Source organism: Lathyrus oleraceus, chromosome 5, assembly GCF_024323335.1.
Source record: "Lathyrus oleraceus cultivar Zhongwan6 chromosome 5, CAAS_Psat_ZW6_1.0, whole genome shotgun sequence".
Lineage (NCBI taxonomy): Eukaryota > Viridiplantae > Streptophyta > Magnoliopsida > Fabales > Fabaceae > Lathyrus > Lathyrus oleraceus.
This window is the reverse complement of record NC_066583.1, coordinates 16717290-16742547: the sequence shown is the minus strand read 5'-3', so window position 1 is coordinate 16742547 and position 25258 is coordinate 16717290. Positions and strand designations below refer to the sequence as shown.

The 25258-nt window shown below is 40.1% G+C and overlaps 1 protein-coding gene across 1 annotated transcript; it reads left to right on the top strand.

Annotated features, from left to right (window-relative positions):
• Nucleotides 1–16825: 16825 nt before the first annotated feature.
• On the top strand, nt 16826–17650 carry LOC127078474 (uncharacterized). The gene has a single exon (XM_051018932.1). It carries the CDS (start codon nt 16826–16828, stop codon nt 17648–17650), a length of 825 nt encoding a protein of 274 aa, XP_050874889.1.
• Nucleotides 17651–25258: the final 7608 nt, after the last annotated feature.

Genomic DNA, 25258 nt, shown 5'->3' with positions numbered 1-25258 from the left:
GTCCTTGTGGTCGTGTGGACATGGCTGTTTGGACGTGGGCTTGGCGAGCATTGGGCCGTGCCGTGCCTAGGGTCATGGCCCAGTCCGGAACAGGAGCCCCCCAAGTCGAGTCTCTGAGCCAGAGGGATGACTTATGTTTCAACTAAGGGTTCCCCGAGACGATGGGGAAGCTTGATCGTTAGACAGGCGAGGTCGTACCAGACCTATTCATGATCGACCCTTTCTTCGGGAATGTCGGGGATGGAGGTGATCGGTTGATCTGCGCCTTCCTTGTAGTAAACGTGGGTATGACGCGGGGAGGTGGCGTCTTGGTGAGTCGAGGAGACGGATAGGTGCTCGGGTCGTTTCAGCTTCTCATCTTTGACAGACGTGTCTCAGAATTAGTGGGGTCGCTTCGTTTCGCGTGCAAAGACGGCGTAGGCAGGCTAGGCAATGATGACCTAGCGTGTTGGTCTACGTGCCAAGCCCTATAAAAAGGGGTTGAGTAACTTCATTTCCACTTTTTCTTTTCGCTCACGCGTTCACCGGAGTTCTCCACATTCTCTCTCGTTTGCTCTCTCAACCGTCTGGACCGTCGTCTCCGCCCGTCCTCCTATCTGAACCACCGTCTTCTGCTCGGACACCACCGTACCCTTTCAACTTAACTATGTCAGGTATGATTTTCCACTGTGACCCATTCTTTTTCCTTGTTGTTTTCTGTCAAACGCATGATAATGTTGTAGAAATGTGGTTAGGTTTAACTTGGGAACAGTGTAGTGGACTGTAGGTGTATCTTAGATGGTAGAAAATAGGGTTGGGATCCTACTGTACCGGGCATAAACTTCATACGCTGGGCAATACCTGCATAGGCTGTATGAAGTTTATGCCCGGTCTTCATAGAGTGCGCGCGCCACCGAGTTGAGCACGGTTAGTGTCCGTCGCCGCTACGCCCTTTCACTTGACCTGCGGTGGAAGGGTGGATTTGATATGACGTCGAATTCACTCTTTCTGTCTGCGTTTCAGGTGCTACCGGGCGCTTACGACCGAGGAAAGAAGATTCTGGGTCCTCCACCGAAGACGCGACAATCGCTCGTCTCCCTGTCGGGGATGGGAGTGTCCGAGGTGGTACCGAACACGCCTCCTCTTCCGGGCAGGTCGACTTCTCATGGGTTGCGGACGAGCCCTTGGAGGAGGAATCAGACTTCTGTGACGAGGCCATCACTGCTCACGCTATGGTCGAGACCATAAGCCGGGAGGATCCACCAAACTGGTACTGCTGCGCCCCCAAGGAAGAAGACCGCATTTGTCATCATTTCCCGGGGAAGCAGTTCACCATGTATGAATTTGCTTTTCGTGAGGCGGGGATCAGACTGCCCTTCAACTCCTTCCAGATGTCGGTCTTCAAGTGGCTCCGGCTGGCGCCGTCCCAACTACATCCCAATGCTCTCGCATTTATGCGGGCATTCGAGTTAGTTTGCCAGTTCCTCGGCATTGGTTGCACCCGGGCTCTCTTCTTCCACGTCTTCCATCTCCAGAGGTCCGGTTCCCGTGGTCGCCACAGTTGGGTTTCCTTCAAGCAGCCCGTGCGTCTGTTCAAGACGTACGAGGATTCTGTTCGCCATTTCAAAAGCCGGTGGTACGTGGTGATGCCGATCACCCGGGCTGCCCTTCACTCTTTATACTACTATCAACGGGAACCCAACGGGGAGGAGACGCTGATGTCGAAGATACCGCTGAGGTGGCAGCGTGATCATTTCGATCTCTCCACGGCGCATTACCGGGTCAAGTACGCGATGCTCGGCGAGGAGGATAGGCTCGCGTACAAGAAGCTGGTCGATTACGTGCAGAGCTTCAGCTTGGGGTTCTGGGCGAATCGACAGGGCGTGCCCTACCTGGATGAGGCCGGGGAGCTAATCACCGAGACGCGTTATATCAATACGAAGGCTCTGCTCGAGTGTGATACCGAGGAGGAAGCTCTGGCGTTATTGAGTAGGCAGACTTTGTTTAGCATTTTATTTCTGTTTATGATTTCGGTCGCTAATGTTTGTGTGTAATTTATTTGCAGGTGCCATGCCCAATGCTCGTGATCGGGTGCTGAAGCTAGCGAATCAGGTCGGCGCTCCTGACCGGGTGCCCAAGAAGAAGAAGAAAACTGCGGCCCGTGTCTCGGAGACTGCTGGCGATGCCGGGATCGGTCCCTCGCAGGCGAGCGTGATTCCTTCCTCTCCTCCTCGGTCTAACCCGATCAACATTGCTGATAGCAGTCCGTCGCCAGCGGCTTCTCCCCTCCATAAACGGAAGCGTCCGGCTGGGGCCCTTACCAGGTCGTCTCCAGGAAGTCCGAACGGACCGGGGAGCTATCTTCTACCTCCCTGCTATGTGGAACGGTCGTTCTTCAAGGCCGAGGAGTCGATTGTTGTGCCCGCGCCTGAGGCCAAGGCTATTCTGGACCAGGATGCTGCTGCTCGGAGAAAAGATCTGGCCAGGGATATTGCTGCTGTCATCCGGGTGATGGAGACGGCCATGGTTTTGACCGACACTTCGGTCTCCACTGCCTCGCTGGAGGGTGCCCTTTTGCAGGTCCGGGCGGAGAAGGAAAAATTATCTAAAGATCTGTCGGACTACAAAGAAGAGCATCAGCTGCAGGAAGGGTTGAGCCGGAAGCTGGAGGAGGTGGAGAAGGAGAGGGACCAGTTGAAGGCTGCGATGGCGAGCTTGGAAGAGCAGGTGGCCGACCATCAGAAGCTGACCGAGGACAACGCTGGCCTACGGGCTCAGGTTGCGTCTCTCGAGGGAAAGGTCCGTCCTCTGGCAGATGAGACCGAGGAGGAACGCGCCCTTGGTTCGCGCGGTGAGTTGCTAGGGCATATTCGGACTCTCAACCAAGATCTCGTGGCCTGCTTCAAAGAGGGTTTCGACAATGCTGTCGAGCAGCTCGGGCTTCTGAACCCTGAGTTGGTGACAGCAGGGTCGGCCTATAACTACTGCGTCCGGGATGGTGAGATCATCTGCCCGTTTGCAGTGGAAGAGGAGCTGGGGGGAGAAGAAGAAGAAGAAGATGAAGAGGTGCTCCGAGCGGAGTCTTAGTTTATTTGTTTTTCTTATCATGGCCTGCGTGCCTTATGTATTTTGGCCTTCGGGCGTTGTAATATGGCCTTCGGGCGTACTTGGCTTCGGCCGCTTTTATCGTTTCTAATGTATGAATATTTTCGTTATCATTCATTGTGCTCGTTTGTGTTTGATACTTGTTTGTATGAATTCGTACTCTGCTCGACTTTGTTAATCTCCTCGGTTTAGGGAACCGACGAAGTGTCGGGCTTTGTGCCCGTGGGTATCGAAGCCCGGGTCCGTTGTCCGAACCCTGGTCCCGAGGCTTGGGTCCTCCCATCGCGAGCTGGGCGCCCTGCCAGTCTTGGTACTTCGACGTTGAGTCTTGGTCAAGATCCCAACCGTCGGGGAGGGTTGTGTTCGTTATGTGACCCCGGATCGTTCCCGGGCCTCGTGGTTCCTCCCTGGGGTTTTGGGGACGAAGAGCGTGGTCGTACCTGCCACGTCTCCCCGTGGTGTATTTAGCTGTAATATTGTCTAAGTTTTTCTGCGTTCCATGGTCGAGCGAGTTGTTCTCCTTGTAGGTTTTCTAGGTAATAGGCCCCGTTGCTCGTTTTGTCGCGGACGCGGTAAGGGCCTTCCCAGTTGGCCGCCAGTTTGCCCTCTCTCGGGTTTTTCTGGTTTCTTCTGAGGACCAGGGTGCCGACCTGGAACTCTCTTTTTATGACTTTCGCGTCATGGCGTAGTGCTATCTTTTGTTTGAGGGTTGTTTCCCGGAGAGCCGCTTCGGAGCGTATTTCCTCGACTAGATCGAGCTCGGCTCTAAGGGTTTCATCGTTCATTTCCTCGTCTAGGGGCTCCTCTGTCCTCCTCGTTGGCGTCCGTATCTCCACCGGGATGACTGCCTCGGTGCCGTAAGTTAGTCGGAACGGGGTTTCCCCGGTGGTGGAATGTGGTGTCGTGCGGTAGGCCCATAGGACGCTATGTAGCTCCTCGACCCATGCCCTCTTTGCCTCGCCGAGTCTGCGTTTGAGGCCACGTAAGATAACCCTGTTGGCCGCCTCTGCTTGCCCGTTCGTCTGCGGATGCTCGACAGACGTGAAATGCTGTGTGGTGCCCAGGCTGGCGATGAAGTCCTGGAATCCTCCGTCCGTGAATTGTGTCCCGTTGTCAGTGACAATGGCCTGGGGTATACCGAACCGAGCGAGGATGTTGCGTTTGAAGAACCGGAGAATGTTCTGCGCGGTTATTTTAGCCAGTGCCTCCGCCTCGATCCATTTGGTGAAGTAATCCACCCCGACGATGAGGTATTTATTCTGATATGATCCGGTGACGAAGGGTCCGAGGATGTCCATGCCCCACCACGCGAAGGGCCATGGGGAAGACAATGATTTGAGGTCGTTCGGGGGTGCGAGGTGCATGTCGGCGTGTCGTTGGCATTTGTCACATCTTTTGACGTGCTCTTTCGAATCGTTTTGCATGGTCGGCCAGTAGTAGCCTGCTCGAAGGGCTTTTCGTGCGAGCGATCGTCCGCCGAGGTGTTGAGCGTTAATTCCCCGGTGTATCTCTCCAAGTATGTCGGGGACATTCTCTTCCTCGACGCATTTGAGTAGTGGGATGGAGAATCCTCTCCGGTAGAGTTTGCCTTCGAGGAGTACGTACGAGCATGCGCGTCGTTTGACAGTGGTCGCCTCTTTCGGGTCAGCCGGGAGTTCGTCTCGTGTGAGGTAATTGTAGATGGGTGTCATCCAACAGTGGGCATCTCCAATAGCGTTGACCTCGAGTGGAGGCGGTAGTTTGTCGATGCTGGGCCGCGGGAGAATTTCTTGGATTACTGATTTATTCCCACCCTTTTTCCTCGTGCTGGCTAGTTTCGAGAGAACGTCTGCCCGTGTGTTGTGCTCGCGGGGTATGTGTTGAACTTCCCATTTTTCAAATCTATCAAGTTTTTCTTTGACGAGGGACAAGTACCCGAGGAGGTTGTCGTTCTTGGTTTGGTATTCTCCTCGCACTTGTGAGGCCACGAGCTGGGAGTCGGTGGCTATTTTTACCTCTTTTGCTCCCAGGTCCTCGGCTAACCTCAGGCCTGCGAGGAAGGCTTCGTATTCGGCTTGGTTGTTTGATGTTGGGAACGCTAGCGCTAACGATACCTCTATCAGGATCCCTTCTTCATTTTCGAGGATGATCCCGGCCCCGCTGCCCGATGTGCTAGAGGCGCCATCGACGAAGATCGTCCATTTGTGGGCGCTTTCTGCTGGAGTCGGGCAGTGGGTCATCTCCGCGACGAAGTCGGCCAGCGCCTGAGCTTTCAAGGCTTTCCTACTTTCGTATTGTATGTCGAATTCGGAGAGTTCTAGTGACCACTTGAGCATCCTCCCGGCCATATCCGGGCGCCCGAGCAGCTGTTTGATTGGCTGGTCGGTCCTCACCTTTATCGTGTGTGCGAGGAAGTAATATCGTAGTCTCCTCGCTGTGTTGATGAGGGCCAGGGCGACCTTTTCGATTTGCTGATATCGGAGCTCGGGACCTTGGAGTGCTTTACTCGTAAAATAGATGGGCTTTTGTCCTTCGTCGGTTTCTCTTACTAGAACGGCGCTGACGGCCTCGGTTGCCACGGATAGGTATAAGTATAGGGTTTCCTTTTCTGATGGCCGTGATAAGACCGGGGGTTGGGACAGAACCTTCTTTAGATGGAGTAGCGCTTGCTCGCATTCATCGGTCCAGTCGAAGGTAGCCTCTTTGCGAAGGAGTCTGAAGAATGGCAATGCGTGCTGGGCGGACTTGGCGATGAAACGGGAGAGTGAGGCGAGCACTCCATTGAGTGACTGGATCGATTTTTTGGTTTTCGGGGTCGGAAACTCCGAGAATGCCCGGCATTTGTCGGGGTTGGCCTCGATCCCTCTTTCGGTGAGATAGAAACCGAGGAACTTGCCTGCCCGGACTCCGAACGTGCATTTCTCGGGGTTGAACCTCATTTTACACTGTCTCGCCTGCTCGAATACCTTCGTAAGGTGTCGAGCATGGGTTATCTCCTCGTGTGATTTGACGATCATGTCGTCCATGTACACTTCGAGCATGTCCCCTATTTCGTCCTTGAAGACTTTGTTCATCATGCGTTGGTATGTAGCGCCAGCGTTCTTGAGCCCGAACGGCATCACGTTGTAATAGTAATTGCCCGTTGGGGTCATGAACGCTGTGTGTTTCTTGTCTGCGGGCGACATAGGGATCTGGTTGTATCCACTATATGCGTCCATGAAGGACAAGAGTTTAAAACCTGCAGAGTTGTCAACGAGCGAGTCTATATTAGGGAGGGGGAAAGCATCTTTCGGGCAAGCCCTATTAAGATCAGTATAATCAACACACATACGCCATTTTCCATTATTTTTCTTAACAAGGACTACATTAGAGAGCCAGGTTGTGTACTGGGCTTCAGAAATAAAATTTGCCTCTAAGAGGTCTTTTACAGCTCGTTCGGCAGCCTCTGCCTTTTCGGGCGATTGCTTGCGTCTACGCTGTGCTATGGGCTTGGCTGCCCGGTCTACAGCTAGCTTATGACACGCGATCTCGGGGTCCAGCCCGGGCATTTCCGCGGCATTCCACGCGAAGAGGTCGGAGTTCTCTTCGAGGCATGCTACTAGCTCTTCTCTTGTTTCCTCGGGTAGTCCCTTACCTATCTTCACCGTCCTTTCCGGATCGTCCCCAAGAGGAATGAGTTCGAACTCCCCGTCGGGGATTGGTCGGACCGGGTGTTCGAGAGAGCGTTCCTTGGGGAACCTCCCCTCTTCGGTCTCGTCCAGCCCGATGCGACAGTCGAGGTCGATGGCGTTGACTCCTCGGGCAGGATCCTCGGTCTTGAGTTTTTTGTTGTTGCAGTTGCTCTTTGTGCTGACTACGGCCTGTCCTTTTACTGCGGCGTCGTAGCATCGTCGGGCTGCTTCGATGTCACCATGGATGGTGACCACACGTCCCAATTTGGTGTAGTATTTCATCTTCAGGTGGACGGTGGATGGGACCGCGGTGAGTTCGGCCAGTGTCGGGCGTCCAAAGATGCAATTGTAGAGAGACGGACAGTCTACGACCAGGAATTGGATTTTGACTTCCCTGGCCGTTTCTTGTTCGCCGAAGGTGACGAGGAGCTCAACATATCCCCACGGTCTGGTTGTTGCTCCGTTGAATCCTTGGAGATCTGATCCGACGTAGGGGGCTAAGTTGGTCTTGTCTAGCTTCAGAGTCTTGAAGAGGTGGACGTACATGATATCCACTGAGCTGCCTTCGTCGACCAGGATGCGTCGTACGTCGAATCGGGCCATCTTTGCTCTTATCAATAGTGGGATGGCCGAGTTCGGGGATCCGCCCGGGAGTTCCTCCAGGAAGAAGGATATTGGGTTGGATTTTCCCCGGTATTTTGTCAATGTCGCTTTCTGCTCGGGGGCAGTCAGTAGGAGTTCGTCGAACTTACGCTTGACGGAGAGGGCCGTGGATTCCCCGTTAGTTCCTCCTCCTGATATCACCAGTGTGGTAGGGAAGTCTTCCCAGGGGCTGAGTGCAGTGATCTTGCCCTCGGGCAATGGTTCGGGGAGGAAGAAATCTTCCGGTCGTGACACGCAGAGGGCCACTTGATAGGGAGAGTTGTCAGGGGGTGTGTTTTCCCGGGGTCTCTTCTTCTCTGGCTCGTCGTGTCTGGGAGCTTCGTTCTTCCTCGTGTACTGCTTCAGGTGCCCTTCTTGGATTAAAATTTCAATCGCATCCTTCAGGTGGACGCAGTCTTCGGTCACGTGCCCGTGACTTCTGTGGAACCGGCAGTACTTTGATTTGTCGGTGTGGGGCTTTGGTGCAGATGGTTTTGGGAACCTGACCCTGCCCTGCTTAAATTCAGAGTTGATACATTCTGCGAGGATACGCTCTCGAGGAGCTGTCAGTAAGGTGTACTCGCTATATCTGCCCGCGGGGCCTCTTCCTTCCCGGAGCTCGCGAGGTCTTTCTTCTCTTCGTTTGTCTCCGTTGCGACGGGAAATGCTCGTGTCCTCGCGTTTTGAGTGCTCGGTCTCCCCAGCGTTACGTCCGCTGCGGGCATTGTGTGCCACCTGCTTTTCCTCGTATCTGATGTAGGCCTGGGCTTTATGCAGGAGCTCGTTTAAGGTGCGGGGAGGTTCGATCCCTACGGCTCTGCTAAGTTCACTGCCGGGTAAGAGACCTCTCTCGAGGAGATACTTCTTCATGTGCTCGGTGGTATCTACCTCGACAGCTTCCTGGTTGAATCGCTCGATGTATGAGCGCAGTGTTTCATTCTTCTTCTGCACTATGGCTTCAAGGGTCGCCTCAGTCTTGGGGTGACGACGGGAAGCTGTAAAGTGCCGGGTGAACATGGACCTCATGACTCTCCATGACGTAATGGACTCAGGGGCCAAGCTTTTGTACCAGGCCATGGCCCCTTTCCTGAGGGTCGTTGAGAACAGTCGGCATTTGAGGTGCCCGGTTATATCATTGCGGTAGTCGAGCATCGCGTTGACGTTGTCGACGTGATCGTCGGGATCTGTAGTCCCGTCGTACACAGCTAGGTTTGGCGGTTTCTCCATGCCTTTGGGGAGCGGGGCTTCCATTATTGCCCGAGATAGGGGGCAGTGCAAATCTTCCTCGTCGCTCCTTAAGGGAGACAGTTCGTTGTCGTCGGGGCTGTGCCCGCGCCTTGGTGATGTTCTCGCTCGACCACCGTCACGACGGGCGCGTGCCCTGCTGGCGTGGGGTTCGGGAGAGCGACGTCCTCGCTTCTTCGTTGGCTCCGAACGTTGTTGTATCCTACTCACCGGCTGGGGCCGGGCCTCTTGTCGTTCGGCTTCGAGGGCCATGATTCGTTCGTGTTGCTGGCGGAGCATAGAACCGGCCTGATTGAGGGCATTCACCATGGCAATCATTACGGCGTCTCCTTCAACGGGAACGGGAATGGGATGAAATGTCTCTGCCCCTAAATTGTGGGCGTGAGAGGCATCTCCGTTGTTTTGGGGCTCTGGAGACGGGGTGGATGGATGACCGTCCCGAACGTCCGCTTCATGGGATGGCGGGCCGTCGTCCATATTGTAGTTGACGAGGGGACGGCTGTGATCGCTATGTTGTTCTCCGGCCATGTTGGAAGGACAGAAATAAATGAGCTTTTGATCCTCGTTTGATGAAGATGGGGATAGCTAGTTCCCACAGACGGCGCCACTGATCTCACCTGATCAGGAGGGCCTTCCAAGGTCTTGATGAATGGGCCGGAGAATGAAATGAGAGGGGGGTGTACCTGCAAGATGCTCCAATGCTTAAGTCAGAAAAGGTACAGAATGAGGTTATCAGAGTGTGAGTTAGCATACCTGCCCCTTTGCCATGAAAGGGGTATTTATAGTGAGCCCCCAGCGCTGGGCCAAGGCTCCTAATGGGCTGGATTAGCTAGGCCCAAGGAGGAGCTGCCAGGGGACGCGTAAGAAGCGTTAAGACCTAGGCCAAAGTCTGCCCCCTGGTCCAACTGCCCCTATCCCTAAGGCGGCAATATAGGGGAGTTGGGTGACGTGGTGAGTGGGATGCCGTTAGGGCCCTGCCCGGCACAACTGAGGTGCCCGCGACATGGGTTGACGGTGAGTGGATGGAGATCGTATGAGGAGGACCCGCTCGCTGTCCGACACGTGTTTAAGGGCCGGGGAGACGTTCGTCGGGCGGACTGTCGTCCACCTGACGTGTCCTTGTGGTCGTGTGGACATGGCTGTTTGGACGTGGGCTTGGCGAGCATTGGGCCGTGCCGTGCCTAGGGTCATGGCCCAGTCCGGAACAATATATATATATATATATATATATATATATATATATATATATATATATATATATATATATATATATATATATATATATATATATATATATATAGGTTGTATAACTATTTATTTCATGAAAAATGATGGATTAATGTGATTTTATGATGAAAATTTATGCTGGACAGTAGCATTTTCGCAATAGCAGTTTTTTTGGTTTTTGACCGAATTTTCACAACAGCAAATTTTCTGGTTTAACAGCATTTTGAAAAACTTGTAAATTCAATAACTTTTGAACCGTAACTCCGTTTGAGGTGCCGTTTGGACCGTTACGGAGCTAAGAATATTATCTATAACGTGATATTTTTGATAACAGTAGATTAATATTTTATCAAAAGAATCCTAATATGGATGTATGTTGTATGTGTGGTGAATGTGAATGACATGTTTTCTATTGTTTGGCGTTCATTGGATGGTTTTAGATGGATTTTGTGAAGAAACATAATACTTGAAATTATATATGTGATGATGTGAATTGGTGAATTTGATGAATAACATGAATAACATGAATTGGCTTGTTTGCTTTATGTTAATGTGTTGTGATGAGATGATGAATGTTATTTGATGTATTGTTTGAGATTGAAGTCATGTTAGGTGTATGTTGTACAAATGTTAGATGTGGTATGATTATGTATGATTAAGGGGTTGTGATCGTATTAATTTCACGAGTCTTATTATTGTTGCACACTTACACTAGCATGAGTCTATGAAAGAGGCAATGTTGGGTAATCTCACATAGATTATTTGCTTGTCCCAAACCTAACGCCAAATGGGGTTTGACAGCTTAAGGCCGAATCAAGATTTATAGGTGGTTATCTAGTCTATTTGATAGATGCTCGGCAAGCCGGAAATGATAACGGATGAGATCCACATGCATATCGCATTGAGTCACACATTGAGTCGCACGTGTCGGTGTGAATCGTTGTTTGTGTGATTAGGTGATATGATTGTCTGGATATGATTTTGGTAGATATGTATATACGTGGATTTTAGGTGATCCATTTGATATGAATTGTTGATGTGATATGTGTGCATATTTGTGATATATGTGATAAAATGGTGACTTGTATACATTATGGAATCATGTGAAAGTTGCATACATATTTGATGATGATTTGTAAATGATGATGGATGATAATATGTACATGAAATCGGTATGTTGTGAAATATGACTTTTGTACATTGTTTAGTATTTATAAATGAATACCTGTGGATTATTGAGCCATGTCGTATGGTGATAAACATGTGATTCTTTAATAAGATGATATGATGCATGTTTGTATGAAGCGTGACGAATTCTAATAATATATGTATGTTAGTTATACATTTCATATTGTTATGTTTTTCTATAATGATTTGAATTCTCACCCTTCTGTGGGAATGATGTTCTATCGCGACATTGCTCAGGTACCGGAGATAGTGGTGCTTCGCACAAGGATTAGATTCGGAGGGTAGTTCTTGTTGTGTTTTGACTAGGTAGTCTATAGTGCCCTGGTCATGTAACACTTGGGTTTATGGGATTATTTGTATTTGTTTTGATGTTGAGAGATATTGTTGTGCTCTCGTTTATCTTGTTATTTGGATATGTTGGTTTTGATGTTGAGTGGCCTTAGAGCCCAAAACGATATTTTATGGTAGATGATTTATGGGAATCATCACTATTTACCATTTATGAAGAGAGATGTTATTCCGCTGTGTGAGTTTGCATGTTGGTTATTTGGTTTTTATTTATAATCAGTGTTACTTGTATGTGACCATGGCATGTGTTGTTTCTGGAAGAAGTAAATGTGATGCCCTCGTGTATGAATGCTTTAATTTACTCTGATTATGCAATTGTATGATGTATTTGAGTGGTAGTAGTTTGGGGGGTGTTACATGGCTTTGTTCTAACCTTGCTTACATTCCAGACCAGTTGGTTTTTCCTCTTAGCATTAAATAGGTGCAACAAAGGGTTTGAATCAGATTTGTGTTGGTTTTGTCTTTTTTCTATTTTGGGAAAAACTTCACTTTTCACATGGCATCAGGTTTTCAAATGTGAGGGGTTTTTCACCCAAGTTGACTTCCATTCTTGTCCTGATGTGTTTTGCAATGTGTTTGGGGGCTATTGGGATCAGAACAAAGTGGTTTGAGGGATTGGTGCATGACTATGCAAATTCTGGCTGAGGCATGTCTGGTTTGTACATATGGATGATCTTCAATCTTTGAACCAATGCCATATGAAATTGTCTTCTGCATTTTGTCCAAAACTTGTGCCAAATGTTCCTTGCCATGTACTTGATTGGATGTAAAAAGAACCAGGTCAAAAAGAGTTGTGGTTTGGAAATGGAAATATGGTAAAGTAGTGGTCTTGATCATGTTTTAGGGCATCGTAGGCATGTTGGACCAGCTTGGCCAATGCAAACATTGAGGTCCTTGCTCAATGAATTAGGTCTTTGACCTTGAATCAAAGTTGGAGAGGGACTCAATTAGGAAATTTTGCTCAAATTGGAACTTAAAAAGCTTGTGAAATGAGAAAGTTATGGGCTTTGAAACTTGTCATAGGCCATTATTGCCAAAATGTAACCAACCAACATGATCTAAAAATGTGATTTTGTGATTTCTTGATTTTTACGGCATAATGGTGGATGTTTTTAGTTCATATGATCATATCATGATGTAAAATTAGGCTTGGGCTTTATGGAGTGATTTTAGGTTAAGTTCATGGGTGAATCAAATGCCTTGAAAGTTCAAAAACCATGACCAAGCCAAGTACTCGTAACATGTATTTGATGAGTGTTTGAATGGTGAATTGTGGTTAAAATTGACATGAATTAATATTGAATGAGTGGTTGAGTGATTGGATGATAAAAATGAAGCAAGTTCAAAGACCAAAGGGTGCCCAAATTAGGGTTTCTTGAGCCATAAGTTTCATCATGAACCAAGGTCAGGCAAATTAGGGTTTGGTGATGAAAGGGGCATATTGAGATGTTTTAAAGGTTATGGTATGAAGAAGATTTGGATTTTAGGGTTCCTCAATGACATGGTAAAAACTCATGGTGAATCATGACTTATAAAGCCAAATAGGGTCAAGAGCTAGGGTTAGGGTCCTTGGGTGACCAGATGAATCTTGATGCATCTTCAAAGGGGACTCAACATCCAAATTGGGTTTGGAGAGTTAGTGAGATGACTTGAATGATCCTACAAGTTTTTTGGATGCTTGAGAATGGAAATTAGGGTTAAGGTGACTTGGGCACACCTCAACATGGCCAGAGGATCTTGAGGCTTCACATATGAATCTCATGCCTTGAGTTTGTGGATTATTGTAGATCATTAAGTATAGATGCACATGAGATGACATGTATGGGATGTATGCTCATGAATTAGGGTTCAATAAGGTGATGTGGGGGTAGGGTAAATTTGAGGGTATGACAGTCATCATCAAAACTAACCAGTTACTAGTTGACTTGTATCCTTCTATCCAAAAGCTTTGTCATCTTGAATCACTTCTTGATTATACATGCAAACACATACATCAACAGTTCTTAGTTTTGTTTTATATGATTTTTCAAATTATGTTGTCCTTGCACCATTTTAGATCTTTTTTATACATATGGTTCCAAGTAGGGGTGTACTTTGGGTTGGGTAAACCCAATAAATATGGCCAAATCCACTCAAAATGACAAAAAAAGGTTGAGTCGTGTTATTAGGTCACCATGGTTTTTAAAAATGAAAATTCATTCAAAATAATTGGGGTTTGGGTAAACACTGACCCAGCCCAAGAAACTCGTGGATTATTGATTAACTAATTTTTGTAATTTAAGGAGCGATGACGTCGATGTGTTGATCTTGGTTGCTACAATTAGAGCCTCGTGAATATTTTTTATTTTGTGACTCATGATTTTAATTCTTGTAAGTTACACGCATGTTATGTAATTCTTGCTACTATCGTACCGTAATGCAACCCGTATTTTTACAAGTATGTTTATGACAAACTTTATCGTGTTTTTATAAAATTGATGCTTTAAAAAAATATCGGTAATAGACTAAATTACTTTTTAGGAAAAGAATGGTTAGAGCATTTTTTGAAAAATAATATAACACATCATTTATAATTATATAAGAAAGAAAAAATGAAAAAAATTGGGTAACCCAATCCAACCCAATAATTTTTTATTTTTCTCAAACTAGTCCAATGATGTTGTGGATGGTTATTTTATCTTACTCAAACCAGTGTTCACTGTATGAGTTAGGTCTTAATTTTGCTAAATTCAACCTAAACCGATCCATATACACGATAGTTCTAAGATTTATCACTCTCGCCTTTCTGGAGATATGATGATTGAAAGGTGTGTCGAGGTTCCAAGCCTTACAAGGCCATATACTCAATATATCTTGATTAACAAAAATCAATCTCCACATCTCTAAGGGAACACACTAGGAAATGTTTAAAGGGGAGAGAAGAAGACGAAAGTGAAAGAAACAAGACCACCCAATAAGAGGAGAAAAAGGAAGGAAACAGATAAACACTCACAATCACCTGACAAAGAGACTCAAAGGCAACATGTATATTAAAGGTGAAAGAGGATGCAAAACTGAAGAAAAAACGAGCAATCTTGGAGTTAATTTTAAAACTCTAATGAATTTCTCATATCGCATTAAGAACACTTTTGAATCGAATGGGTCAAAACACTATATTATTCAATTATAAGAAAAAAAAAATCATAAAATTTTGAATTCAAATATAAGACAAAAAAGGATTATTTTATACACATTTTATATTACCTTTTCTAAAACACAAATACATTCATTATATTAATATAAATAAATTGTTGATGTATATAAATCAATACTATTTAAAAAAAATCACATTAATTATTAATATTGTGATAAGATGATAACTATAATAGATATATGTTGGTAGATGTACTATTTTTAAATATAAAGTAAATAAAATTAAATATATTTAATTACTATTCTTAACAAGTGTTTTGTAAACCAAAAAAAACTCTTAAAATGTGTGATGTAACCAAATATACTTAAATTTATAATTGAATTTTAATGAAATTCAAATACTTATTCATATTAGTATTTTAACGAAATAAAGTAGTCAATAAAATAATTATTCAAACTAATATTTATATTAATCTATCTGTGAGTACTCTTGTAAGGGTCTTTGAACTCTGAACTCTGAACTTTAAACTTTTGAAACAAAAATTCCTAATAATAGTAGGAAAATGCTAACTACTGTTTTTTGGTATAAGTTAAGAAATTAAGTAATGTTTTTTTAACTTGTATATTGACTTTCTCAAAAATTTAAATTTACTTTTTTCAATACAAAACTTTCTATCAAAGGTTTATAAGTTTACTTTTATTAAAAGTTGCCTTTATTTCAGTTTTCTTTCACATACAAGCAATTTTTCTCCTGAAAGTTAAATAATGTAGTAGTATTTTTATTTCAAACTATACGATATTCTTGAGTTTATCATATATATTTTTAATTTTCATATACATTTTCAACAAATTAATCAATTATTTACAAGCAGTTTTTAATAATATTGATAATAAAAATATTAATTACTTCTTTTTTTTAACACAAAATTATAAGTTTAATAATAATTATCAACAAAATTCATTATTAACGCAAACCAATTTTTAATTTTCATATACATTTTCAACAAATTAATCAATTATTTACAAGCAGTTTTTAATAATATTGATAATAAAAATATTAATTACTTCTTTTTTTTAACACAAAATTATAAGTTTTGCATTCATGATAGTTAGTTCCTTATAATGCCATGACTCTTGTATTTAGAGTTCCATGCTAGCTCACCTATTATACTCATGCACATACACGACGATATACATCAGTTTCATACATACTCATCTATGAGTTTCATGGATATATATATATATATATATATATATATATATATATATATATATATATATATATATATATATATATATATATATATATATATATATATATATATATATATATATATATATATATATATATATATATATATATATATATATATATATATATATATATATATATATATATATATATATATATATATATATATATATATATATATATATATATATATATAATACTAAAATTTATATTAAAAAAAATAATAAAAATATTAATTATAAAATTTTGATAATGACCATGCACAAGTTCCAAGAAAACATTTCTACAATTAGTTTTTAACATGTGCCCCTAAGGCACAAGAACAAGATTGCATTACCCTATATATTATATATATATATATATATATATATATATATATATATATATATATATATATATATATATATATATATATATATATATATATATATATATATATATATATATATATATATATGGTGCAATATCATGTATTGCAAGATACTCTTCTAAAAAAAGAGGAGTTTGTTTTTCATAAATATTGGAGTTTTAAAAATGGTTGAATGAATTCAAACGATTTCTTTTTCTTTATTAAAATATTGTTTCAAAATTTTAAAATTATGACTATAAAATAAATTAGTAAAATTAGTCTATTCTTTAACATAGGTTTTAATAATCATTTAAAGGAGTGTAGAAAAGGTCAATAAAAAAAGACATATTTAATAATCATTTAAAGGAGTGTAGAAAAGGTCAATAAAAAAAAGGCAAGTAGTCTCGCCTGTAAATTTGAAATTGTATGCAGTTTGAAGTATGATATATTTGAAGTATGTATAATTTCATGTTTTCTGTTTTGTTAAACCTAATCATCCAATCCAATGTATACTAAGAGTCCTATTACCAAAAAATTCAATTAATATTTAAATTCAAATTCAAAATTAAATTCCTATTTTCTCTCTTTCAACCAAAATTAGTTCCTATTTTATCTCCCTATATCTCTATATATATTACAAAAGTTACTTACTCTCTTCTACCACACAACCATATTCTCTGTCAGTTTCCTCTCTACTAGGACACAATCATGGGCAAGGGCATGTTTTCCGAAACAAACCCACCACCTCGACCACCTGTTGAAGCTCCTCTTACAGAACATAACTCTTCTTTAGAACTAACACTACAAAATCCTGTTTCAGAACCGGTTCAGAGTGCTGTTCCAGAACCAGAACCGGTTCAGACTCCTTTTCTGAACATGTTTTCTCAACCAGTCCCACCATCTCAACCACCGGCTCAGAGTTATCTTCTAGAACCGACATTGTTTCAGTTTCACAGTTTGTTTCCTCAAGTAATCCCACCACCTCAACAACCAATCTTGAATTTGCTTCCTCCGGCATCACGTCCTTGCAAACGCGCTCGCCGTGACGATCAAAGAACTGATACTATTGATGCACCTTTCGTATGGGCTACTAACCGAAGAGCAAGAGTTCACAGTTTCGATTATCTTCTCCAAAAGGAAATCTTTGATATCAAAGGAGATGTTGAGTGCAACAAATGCGAAAGGAAATTCCAAATATCATTTGACGTGAGAGACAAGTTTCCTGAAATCTACGACTATATTTTGAAAAATAGCCGAGCCATGAACGAGAGGGCGCCACTAAATATATGGAAGAATCCAACATTGCCGGACTGTATGCATTGTAATAAGAAAAACTGCGTGAAGCCAATCATTGCTGAGAAGAAAAAGAAGATCAATTGGTTGTTTTTGTTTCTGGGACAAATGCTTGGCTGCTGCAATATCACACAGTTGAGATATTGCTGCAAATACAACAACGATCATCGAACCGGCGCGAAAGATAGAGTTCTTTACTCAACATATCTTGCACTCTGCAAGCAACTTCAATCTGTCTGACCTTTTAATATCTCTTGATCACTCACCACTTTACCAGTTTAAGTTTAAGATGATGATGATCAATTGGTTATTATTGTATTATTTCATGTTCCTGTTACTGTTATGGTTTCTAATCAGTCTTATTTTAAGGGTTTAATTTTTATTATGTTTCGGTTTTATTTCTGTGATATGAATCTTGAGTTATCCTTAATTTCCACTTAATTTCTGTTAGATCGTATTCTTTTATTTTAATAAAAAAACTTTATCTTTTGCTCTTATATGTTATTATAATTATTATTTGTTTGCTTTAATTTTTAGATGTATCTATTTTACTATATTTCTAATTAGTTTTTTGAGTCGATATTATATATAAGTCACGATATTATATATAACTCACGTTCCTCAATGTTTTAATTTGTATTAATTTTGTGATTTATTTCAATATTAAGAATGTTAATTTTTGTTTTTATATTTTAATTTATATTAATTTTGTGCTTGATTTTAATATTAGGAAGGTTAAATTTAATTTTTTTTCCAACTCAGACATAGGATTTCGAACACATAATATTTTATTTATTTATGTAAAATTTCAGCCACTAATTATTAAAAAAAAACTCGACAATAAATTCGTTGAAGTTTAATTCCTATTATTTGACATTTCTTTTGCTCTAAATATTCTAAAAGCTATTTAAAACCCTTCATAATCCTGCCACGCAAGTGCCTCGTAAACCTATGCTCATAACTAACATGGAAATCATTTCGTATTTTATCCTTAAATGAAAAATTATGTTTTTTTATACTGAAAATAAAATTATATTCCTTCATTTAATTAAAAGAAAAATAATACCAAGAGTAATTTTCGGATAATTTTAGTGTGGATGCAGTTTTGATTAGGCAGAAGTCCGTAACAATTTCAAGTGCCTCTATAGTAACCACATTATTTCCTCTTGTTATTTGTAGAATGTGAGTGAAATTAACAATAAACATAAAAGGCATAATTTGAGGACTTACCATTATCCTTATATTATTTTTATCATTGGCTTTCACATCCATAGTTTGTCATCAACCAAATTCATAAACTGGTAGAAGCCACAAAGTGTACTAAATATTATACGATTTTCATTCAACTTAACTGCAAGATAATAAAACATATTTCAATATAACTCTTCAGCCAAAATTCACAAGTTCTAAACAAAGATGTAAACAAATAAGAAAATAAGAAAACCCTAATAGATAAAAGACCAAATGCATTCCAAATGAGCTATGAAATAGACTTATACGCATAGTTGACAAAATCACATACATGCATATACATAACCTAAGTAAATTGATAGCAACCTTACCATTTTCTCATTAAAATATGAATACAAAATCTTTTCAAAAGAATTTAGAAATGAAAAGTATTAATAAAAATTTGGGAAACAACCGGTAAAAACGTTAAAGTACACTACTACAAATAACATATGTAATGTCGGACGCGAAATGGATTTCACCTCAGTTACAATGCCGACGTAACGAATAGTGACATGAAAAGTGGGAACTTTACCCCTGGGTTTTTAGAAAGTCGAGGTTAATATATAAAAGGTCAATGGTTCGATCCCTAACAATAACATATTTTTGTTTTCAAAACTAACTAGCACGCGCAACATACCTCTCGGTTTTATTCAATAACCGAGATAATAAGCTATGTTTGTATGTCGGTTTTGACTTAACAAAGGGGATTAATCAATTTTATTACTATATAAATTTTTTTAATTCTCATTTTACTAGCAGACTTGGATCATTTTGTGCACATGCAGAAACTATAAAATTGTTATAGAATACCAAATTAACACAAAATACCAAATCATAAACAAATAACAAAATTGGTATTCCTTTTTTATACAGAATTACAAATTTACATTATGGTAAAACCAAATGTACAAATTTACATTATTATCATCAATACATAATACAAAAGTTAGAGTTTTACACATGAAAATGTCAAAATCTCTATATGTACAAATTCAGCTTATAACAAAAGAAAAACTACTGTTATTGAAATTCATGACAAGATAAGAAGACACCGGTCCAAATTGATCGGATATTATCTATATCTTCTTTAGAGAATGGTATTTTGTCGCTAAACTCCTATAATTAGAACAAAGTTTAAACTATGGTAAACTAACACCAACAATATTAACTTCATAAATATACGTAAATTATATGTATATGGATTAAGTTAATACCTTACGCTTAGTCGATCCATTTGTAATGCCTCGGGTCACAATATCATACATATGCTTCATAGCATAGTATCCACAAGAATAGCCGTCGGATTATTTTCTCGACTACAAATAATGTTCATATAGTTACTAATTAATACACACAAATAAAAGAATATAAAAAAGCATAAGGAATACTTACTTTTGGAGAAAGGATATTTAGCATTTTACCAATTACATTATGTTTGATTGCATTGTGTCCCTCCATCACTCTACACATGTCGGTAAAAATTAAACATACATAAAAACGATTCAAAATTAAAGGTCAAATTTGAATAAAAAGTTAATTCCACTTATCCAGACAAAGCGTTTAACATAATTTCATTAAGGGTATTGTGAATAGAGCAAAACATAATTACAACATTTTACCTCGAGCATATAATAATTAGTTGTCAATGATCACTGCATAAACATTCAAAATAATTAATAATATGTATAAAATTAATTTATAAATGAAAACACAAATTAACATTCTTTGTTATCTTCTAACAACTTGTATTTTACGTAAAAATTGATATTGTTTGCTACCATATTACCACCATTTAGGCTAATGATATTTGGATCCATGAAACAATACTTTCTTAAATCCCTTTCAACACACATCTCATGCAAGTACCTGCAAGAGTCAAATGTTTATTGTTAAAGTACGAGAACGTATGAATATAAATAGAAGACTTAGGAAGTACATAATACTGATCTGGAACATGACTTAATCTAATATTTTGGCAGAGATTTGGAGGACTCTTTACTATCATTGATAGTCTCTGAACGTTATCTATTTATTGTGGTATGGTTTCAATATTGACCTGGTGAGCAGAACAATTTTCTTTTGTGCTTGTACCACCCATTAGTTTCTCAACTACCTGCTCTTGAATGTCCACCTTATTTGAATCTGTTTGGTAGAGTGAACCCAATAAACTCAATCTTTGCATTATAAAAACAACATAAATACAATGCAAAAATTAAAACTCAAACAATAATAACAATATAATTGGAAAATAAAAAGGCATGGTAAGAGAAAAAACACCAGAGAATTATACATGTTCGACCAAGAAGACTTAATCATGTTTCCAATAATTGATCTTGAGAGGATCCACTATTCATGAGAGCTTTTAGATGGTTATCCCCATGATTCGCCTTATACAAGGAACTATAGTTTTAGGTTAACTTCTAACCACACAACGAATCTGACTTGAAGTGGTTAATCTTCATACCACATAAAGATTTTACACAAGATGATCTCAAACAAAGACGAAGTTTTGAGTTTCCTATCCTCCAAATTGAACCTGGGTTTTATACATGCGGACCATGAACTGAGATGATATTTATACCAGGATGATCTCGAACCTACTAAGTTTTTATACCGACTGAACTCATACACTAAATGCGATTTTACACCAGTCTAATCTCGAACTAATTGTGCTTTTAACCAGGCTAAGGTCAAGAACCGTTGTGAATGTTTTTACTGAATGATATTTACGAACCAAAAGAGATATTTTTCGGTGGCAATGCTCACGAGGAAAATAAAGACTTAGACAAATCCCCCAATTATAAACAAGAGCATTTTAAATGGTTTAACTCCCAACAAAAATACTAACATTATAAGGAAAAAATATTTAATCAATAGAAAAATGAATGTTGGTAAATTTACAATTTTTCCATCACCCATAATAATATTCATAACTAGACTCAAGAACACTTCAAAACATTATGGCTAAAATGAGTGAGAAAAATAGAAAGATTTAGTGAGATGATTAGAGAAATAAAAAGTGAGATTTTTCACGTTTTCTGGATGTGAAAAAGTGATAGCGAATCTCTTTATTTATAGGTCAAGGTGTTGTGTAAAATTGGAAATAATCCATGAGCCAAATTAATGACCTAATCGATCGGGCTAATCGATTAGGCAATGTAAATAGTCGATTGTTGTGGCCCAGAATGGTAGATTTAGATATAGAGTCGTTATCAATCATTTAGAGACTGTCATAATTGATTGTAGACTCAATTATCCACCATCTAATCTATTAGGCCAAAGATATAATCAATTAGACAGTTGCAAAAAGTTTCATAATCAATTGAACACTTTCCTAATCAAATACAAACATTTTGTTGATTTTAATTAAAAATTTAGAGGTTTCTCAATGTTTTTAGTGTGTGTATGTGTGTGTGTGTGATTTAGCAATAATACTTCCATAAAAGCCCTTGTGTCTTTACAATACACTAATGACTCAAACGAACACGATTAGGAAAGATTTCACACTTCCTTTCTTTCAAACTATGAAATTTCAATTCTTAACATCATTATCTTTGACTTTAACATCACACAAGAACCTTGAGTCTTCTTGATGAGGCTTGGGATATCTCCTTATTGATTACCATCATATGAGAGTTTAGGGGTCAAACCACCGGTGATCATAAACCTTTAGTCTTCACTTGAAAGTCGTTGGACTATAATATTGACTTTAAAAAGATATATTTATTGCTTGATTCGGGAAGATAGTTTAATCAACTATCATGTGCATCTTTGTCCGCTTGAGCTATCTTTAGTTGTTACTTGACTTGTTGTCATTGTCACTACTGGTATTTTCATACGATAACGAAATCGGGATTGTCATCGTGTTTAAAGAGAAAATAGGAGAGTCGCCACCAAATTTTAGTTGGTTTACCTTTATAGGAGAGGATAAGGGAAATAGTTAATAAAACCATCGAAGAAGAAAAAGGGTTCACACGGGTAGTGCAAAGGATAAAATATCAGTCTCGTAATCGAGACTTGGGTTCATAAGTCGATTACGCAAGGGAAAGGTATTAGTGCCCCTCATGTCCATGGTACTCCATGGGAACCACTTGGGTTGTTTACATATGTGGGTATTTATCTCATTTATTATTTTATTTTCAAAAGTGTGTAAAAAGAGTGATGAGACTCTGGGTTTTTTATTATTGTGCTCGCTAAGGATTGTGGCCCTTGTGCCTATGTATCACTCATCGGATGGTGAGGAATCATAGCTCCGTAGTTTGGAGTAGAAAATATTTGTTTGTTGGTTGATTTTGCCTTTGAGAAAAGGGTTTTCGGAGTGGTGCCCTAAGGCACACAAAGATGAAGTTTGATGGGTTATGTTGAGTTTACCTTGAATAAGGGTTTATGAAAAAGATTGTTTGTGATTAGATTACACTAAAGTCTATGGGCGGAGGTGAAAATTCTAGACAACAAATCAAGCGTCTTGCGTCCAAAATAATCAGAGTAAGAGTAGGAAGGCTTAATTCTTAATCATTCTCCACCACTTAAGGCTCGTGGTGCACAATATTAATCGTAGTTTTATTATGTTTTGAATTTGATTATGAAACTGCCACTTGACATTGAGTCAAGGGTTTGTTTATTTTATTATGAAATTGGCTAATGTAATGCAACATGTATTCAAAGTAGCCAACAAGAAAATAAAGGGTCTCATTATAAGGTATCCCAAGAGAAAGCCTTTTGTGTGCAAAAGTGACCTAAGATAAACAAAGGATAATGGTCTTACAAACATGTCCCCCTAGGGTGGTGCCATAATGCCATTCTTACAACTGGTATGTAAGTTACAAATGAAATCCAAAGTTGAAACCAAGTATCACAAAGTAATGAAAGGGGGCCTCCAAGAAAAGGTCCTGGGATGAGATCCTCTAAGTCCAAGTTGATTAAGTGGAATGATATGTTTTTGGTCTTATCAAATATCATGTTTTTTTTTGTTTTTAATGTATGATAACAATAAAGATAAATGACAATAATAAACATGCATGATGACTTTATACAATGAATATGATGATGATAATGTGTATTTGAATGTAAATTACAAGGTAAAAACATAAAAGTAAATAACAAAATAAAAATGATAATAACAAAGGTTGGTGGTAATCAAAATTAGCAAAGTTAAGTTAGGTTAGTATTATGAACAAGATTAACACTTGAGGATTATCTATCCTTAGGTCAATAGGTTCAAAATATGGCGCATCAGGGGATAACTTATCACTGATGCAAAATATTGAAGATGATCAATAGATCAACTTACAATAGATTTGTAACAATGAAAGTTATGCAACCCCGAGTCCATCTATCAATAGATTGACAAAAGGAAGACTATACCAGCTCAAGGTTGAAAGTTAATGTTTTGATTAAGTTAGGAAAAGTAAAAAGGTTAATGTACAATATGAACCAAATAGTAAGGGTTAGTGTACAATATGGACTAGTTAGCATAAAAGTTAGTGGGTTAGTATAAGCAAAAGAAATGCCATGAATCGGATGAAATCAACAAGTTATTATGTACATAAACAAGGCTTCATCTACATGTCAAATGACTCAAGTTGGTTAACATAGAGGCAACATATCCATGCCTCAAAGTACCATGAATGAACACCTGATCATTCATTAGTAGGTTTGAGACATGGAAGGTTCAAGCAACCCTAAACAATCCAATATCATGACAAATATAGACTTCATTAGCCATTAGATTCAAGACCTTATAAGTCCATGGAAAATTGTTCAAATGACATGAAATAAGGCATAAATAAATAGTAGAGACAAAAATAACAAGGGTCCATGTTGGGGAAATTTTCAGAATAATAAAAATAAGTGGTGTAAAAAGTAAAATGAAATGGGAAATAAATATGATGAAAATAAATAAAATAAGAGTGAAATAAATAAAAATGGGATAAGATGCACATGCTGGGGGTTAAACCCCTGACCTTGGGGTCATGGGGGTCAACCCCATCTCTCAGTGGGCCAAGCGCACGCTTGTGATAACAAAACACGGTGATGAAATAACATATTAAAACAACGGTTAAAAATGAATGAGTGCGAGAATCAATCAATCAGGTCATGACAACAAAAACATTTGAACTCGAAAACACACACGAGGAAATGACTCAAAGTCGTCTTCAACCTCCAAACTTCGAAAATCAAAACTAAAAAATAAGTGTTTTTAATCAGATTTACACATGGAGTCATCTTCCAATCATGAAAACAAATCAACCTCCACACTCGTGAGCTATTGATTGGCTCTGAGTGTTGAGTATTTTTTCAAGAATCAGAAGAACAACTTTGACCTAGATTGAAAATTAAATGTTGGATAAAGGTTAATCAAAGCTCAAAGTGTGGGGTTAATGATCAGTGAGGAATTTCGAGTTGAATGGTAACTCGTATGAGTGGTGAGGGTGAGTGGAACTACTTGATCGAAATCGATCTCAGTTTGGTGCTCCGATGTCTTGGCATAACTCAGGTGAGGTGCAGGGAGGGTGAGTTAGGACTTTGGAAAGTTTGAGTGATGTTCGAAGATGAATTATGGGTGGTTATTTGGAATTAGAATGCTTTGAAACTTAAAAATCGAAACTCTGTTTT

Coding starts and splice junctions, on each gene's coding strand:
- LOC127078474 (XM_051018932.1), top strand. CDS start 16,826: ATGGGCAAGGGCATGTTTTCCGAAACAAACCCACCACCTCGACCACCT.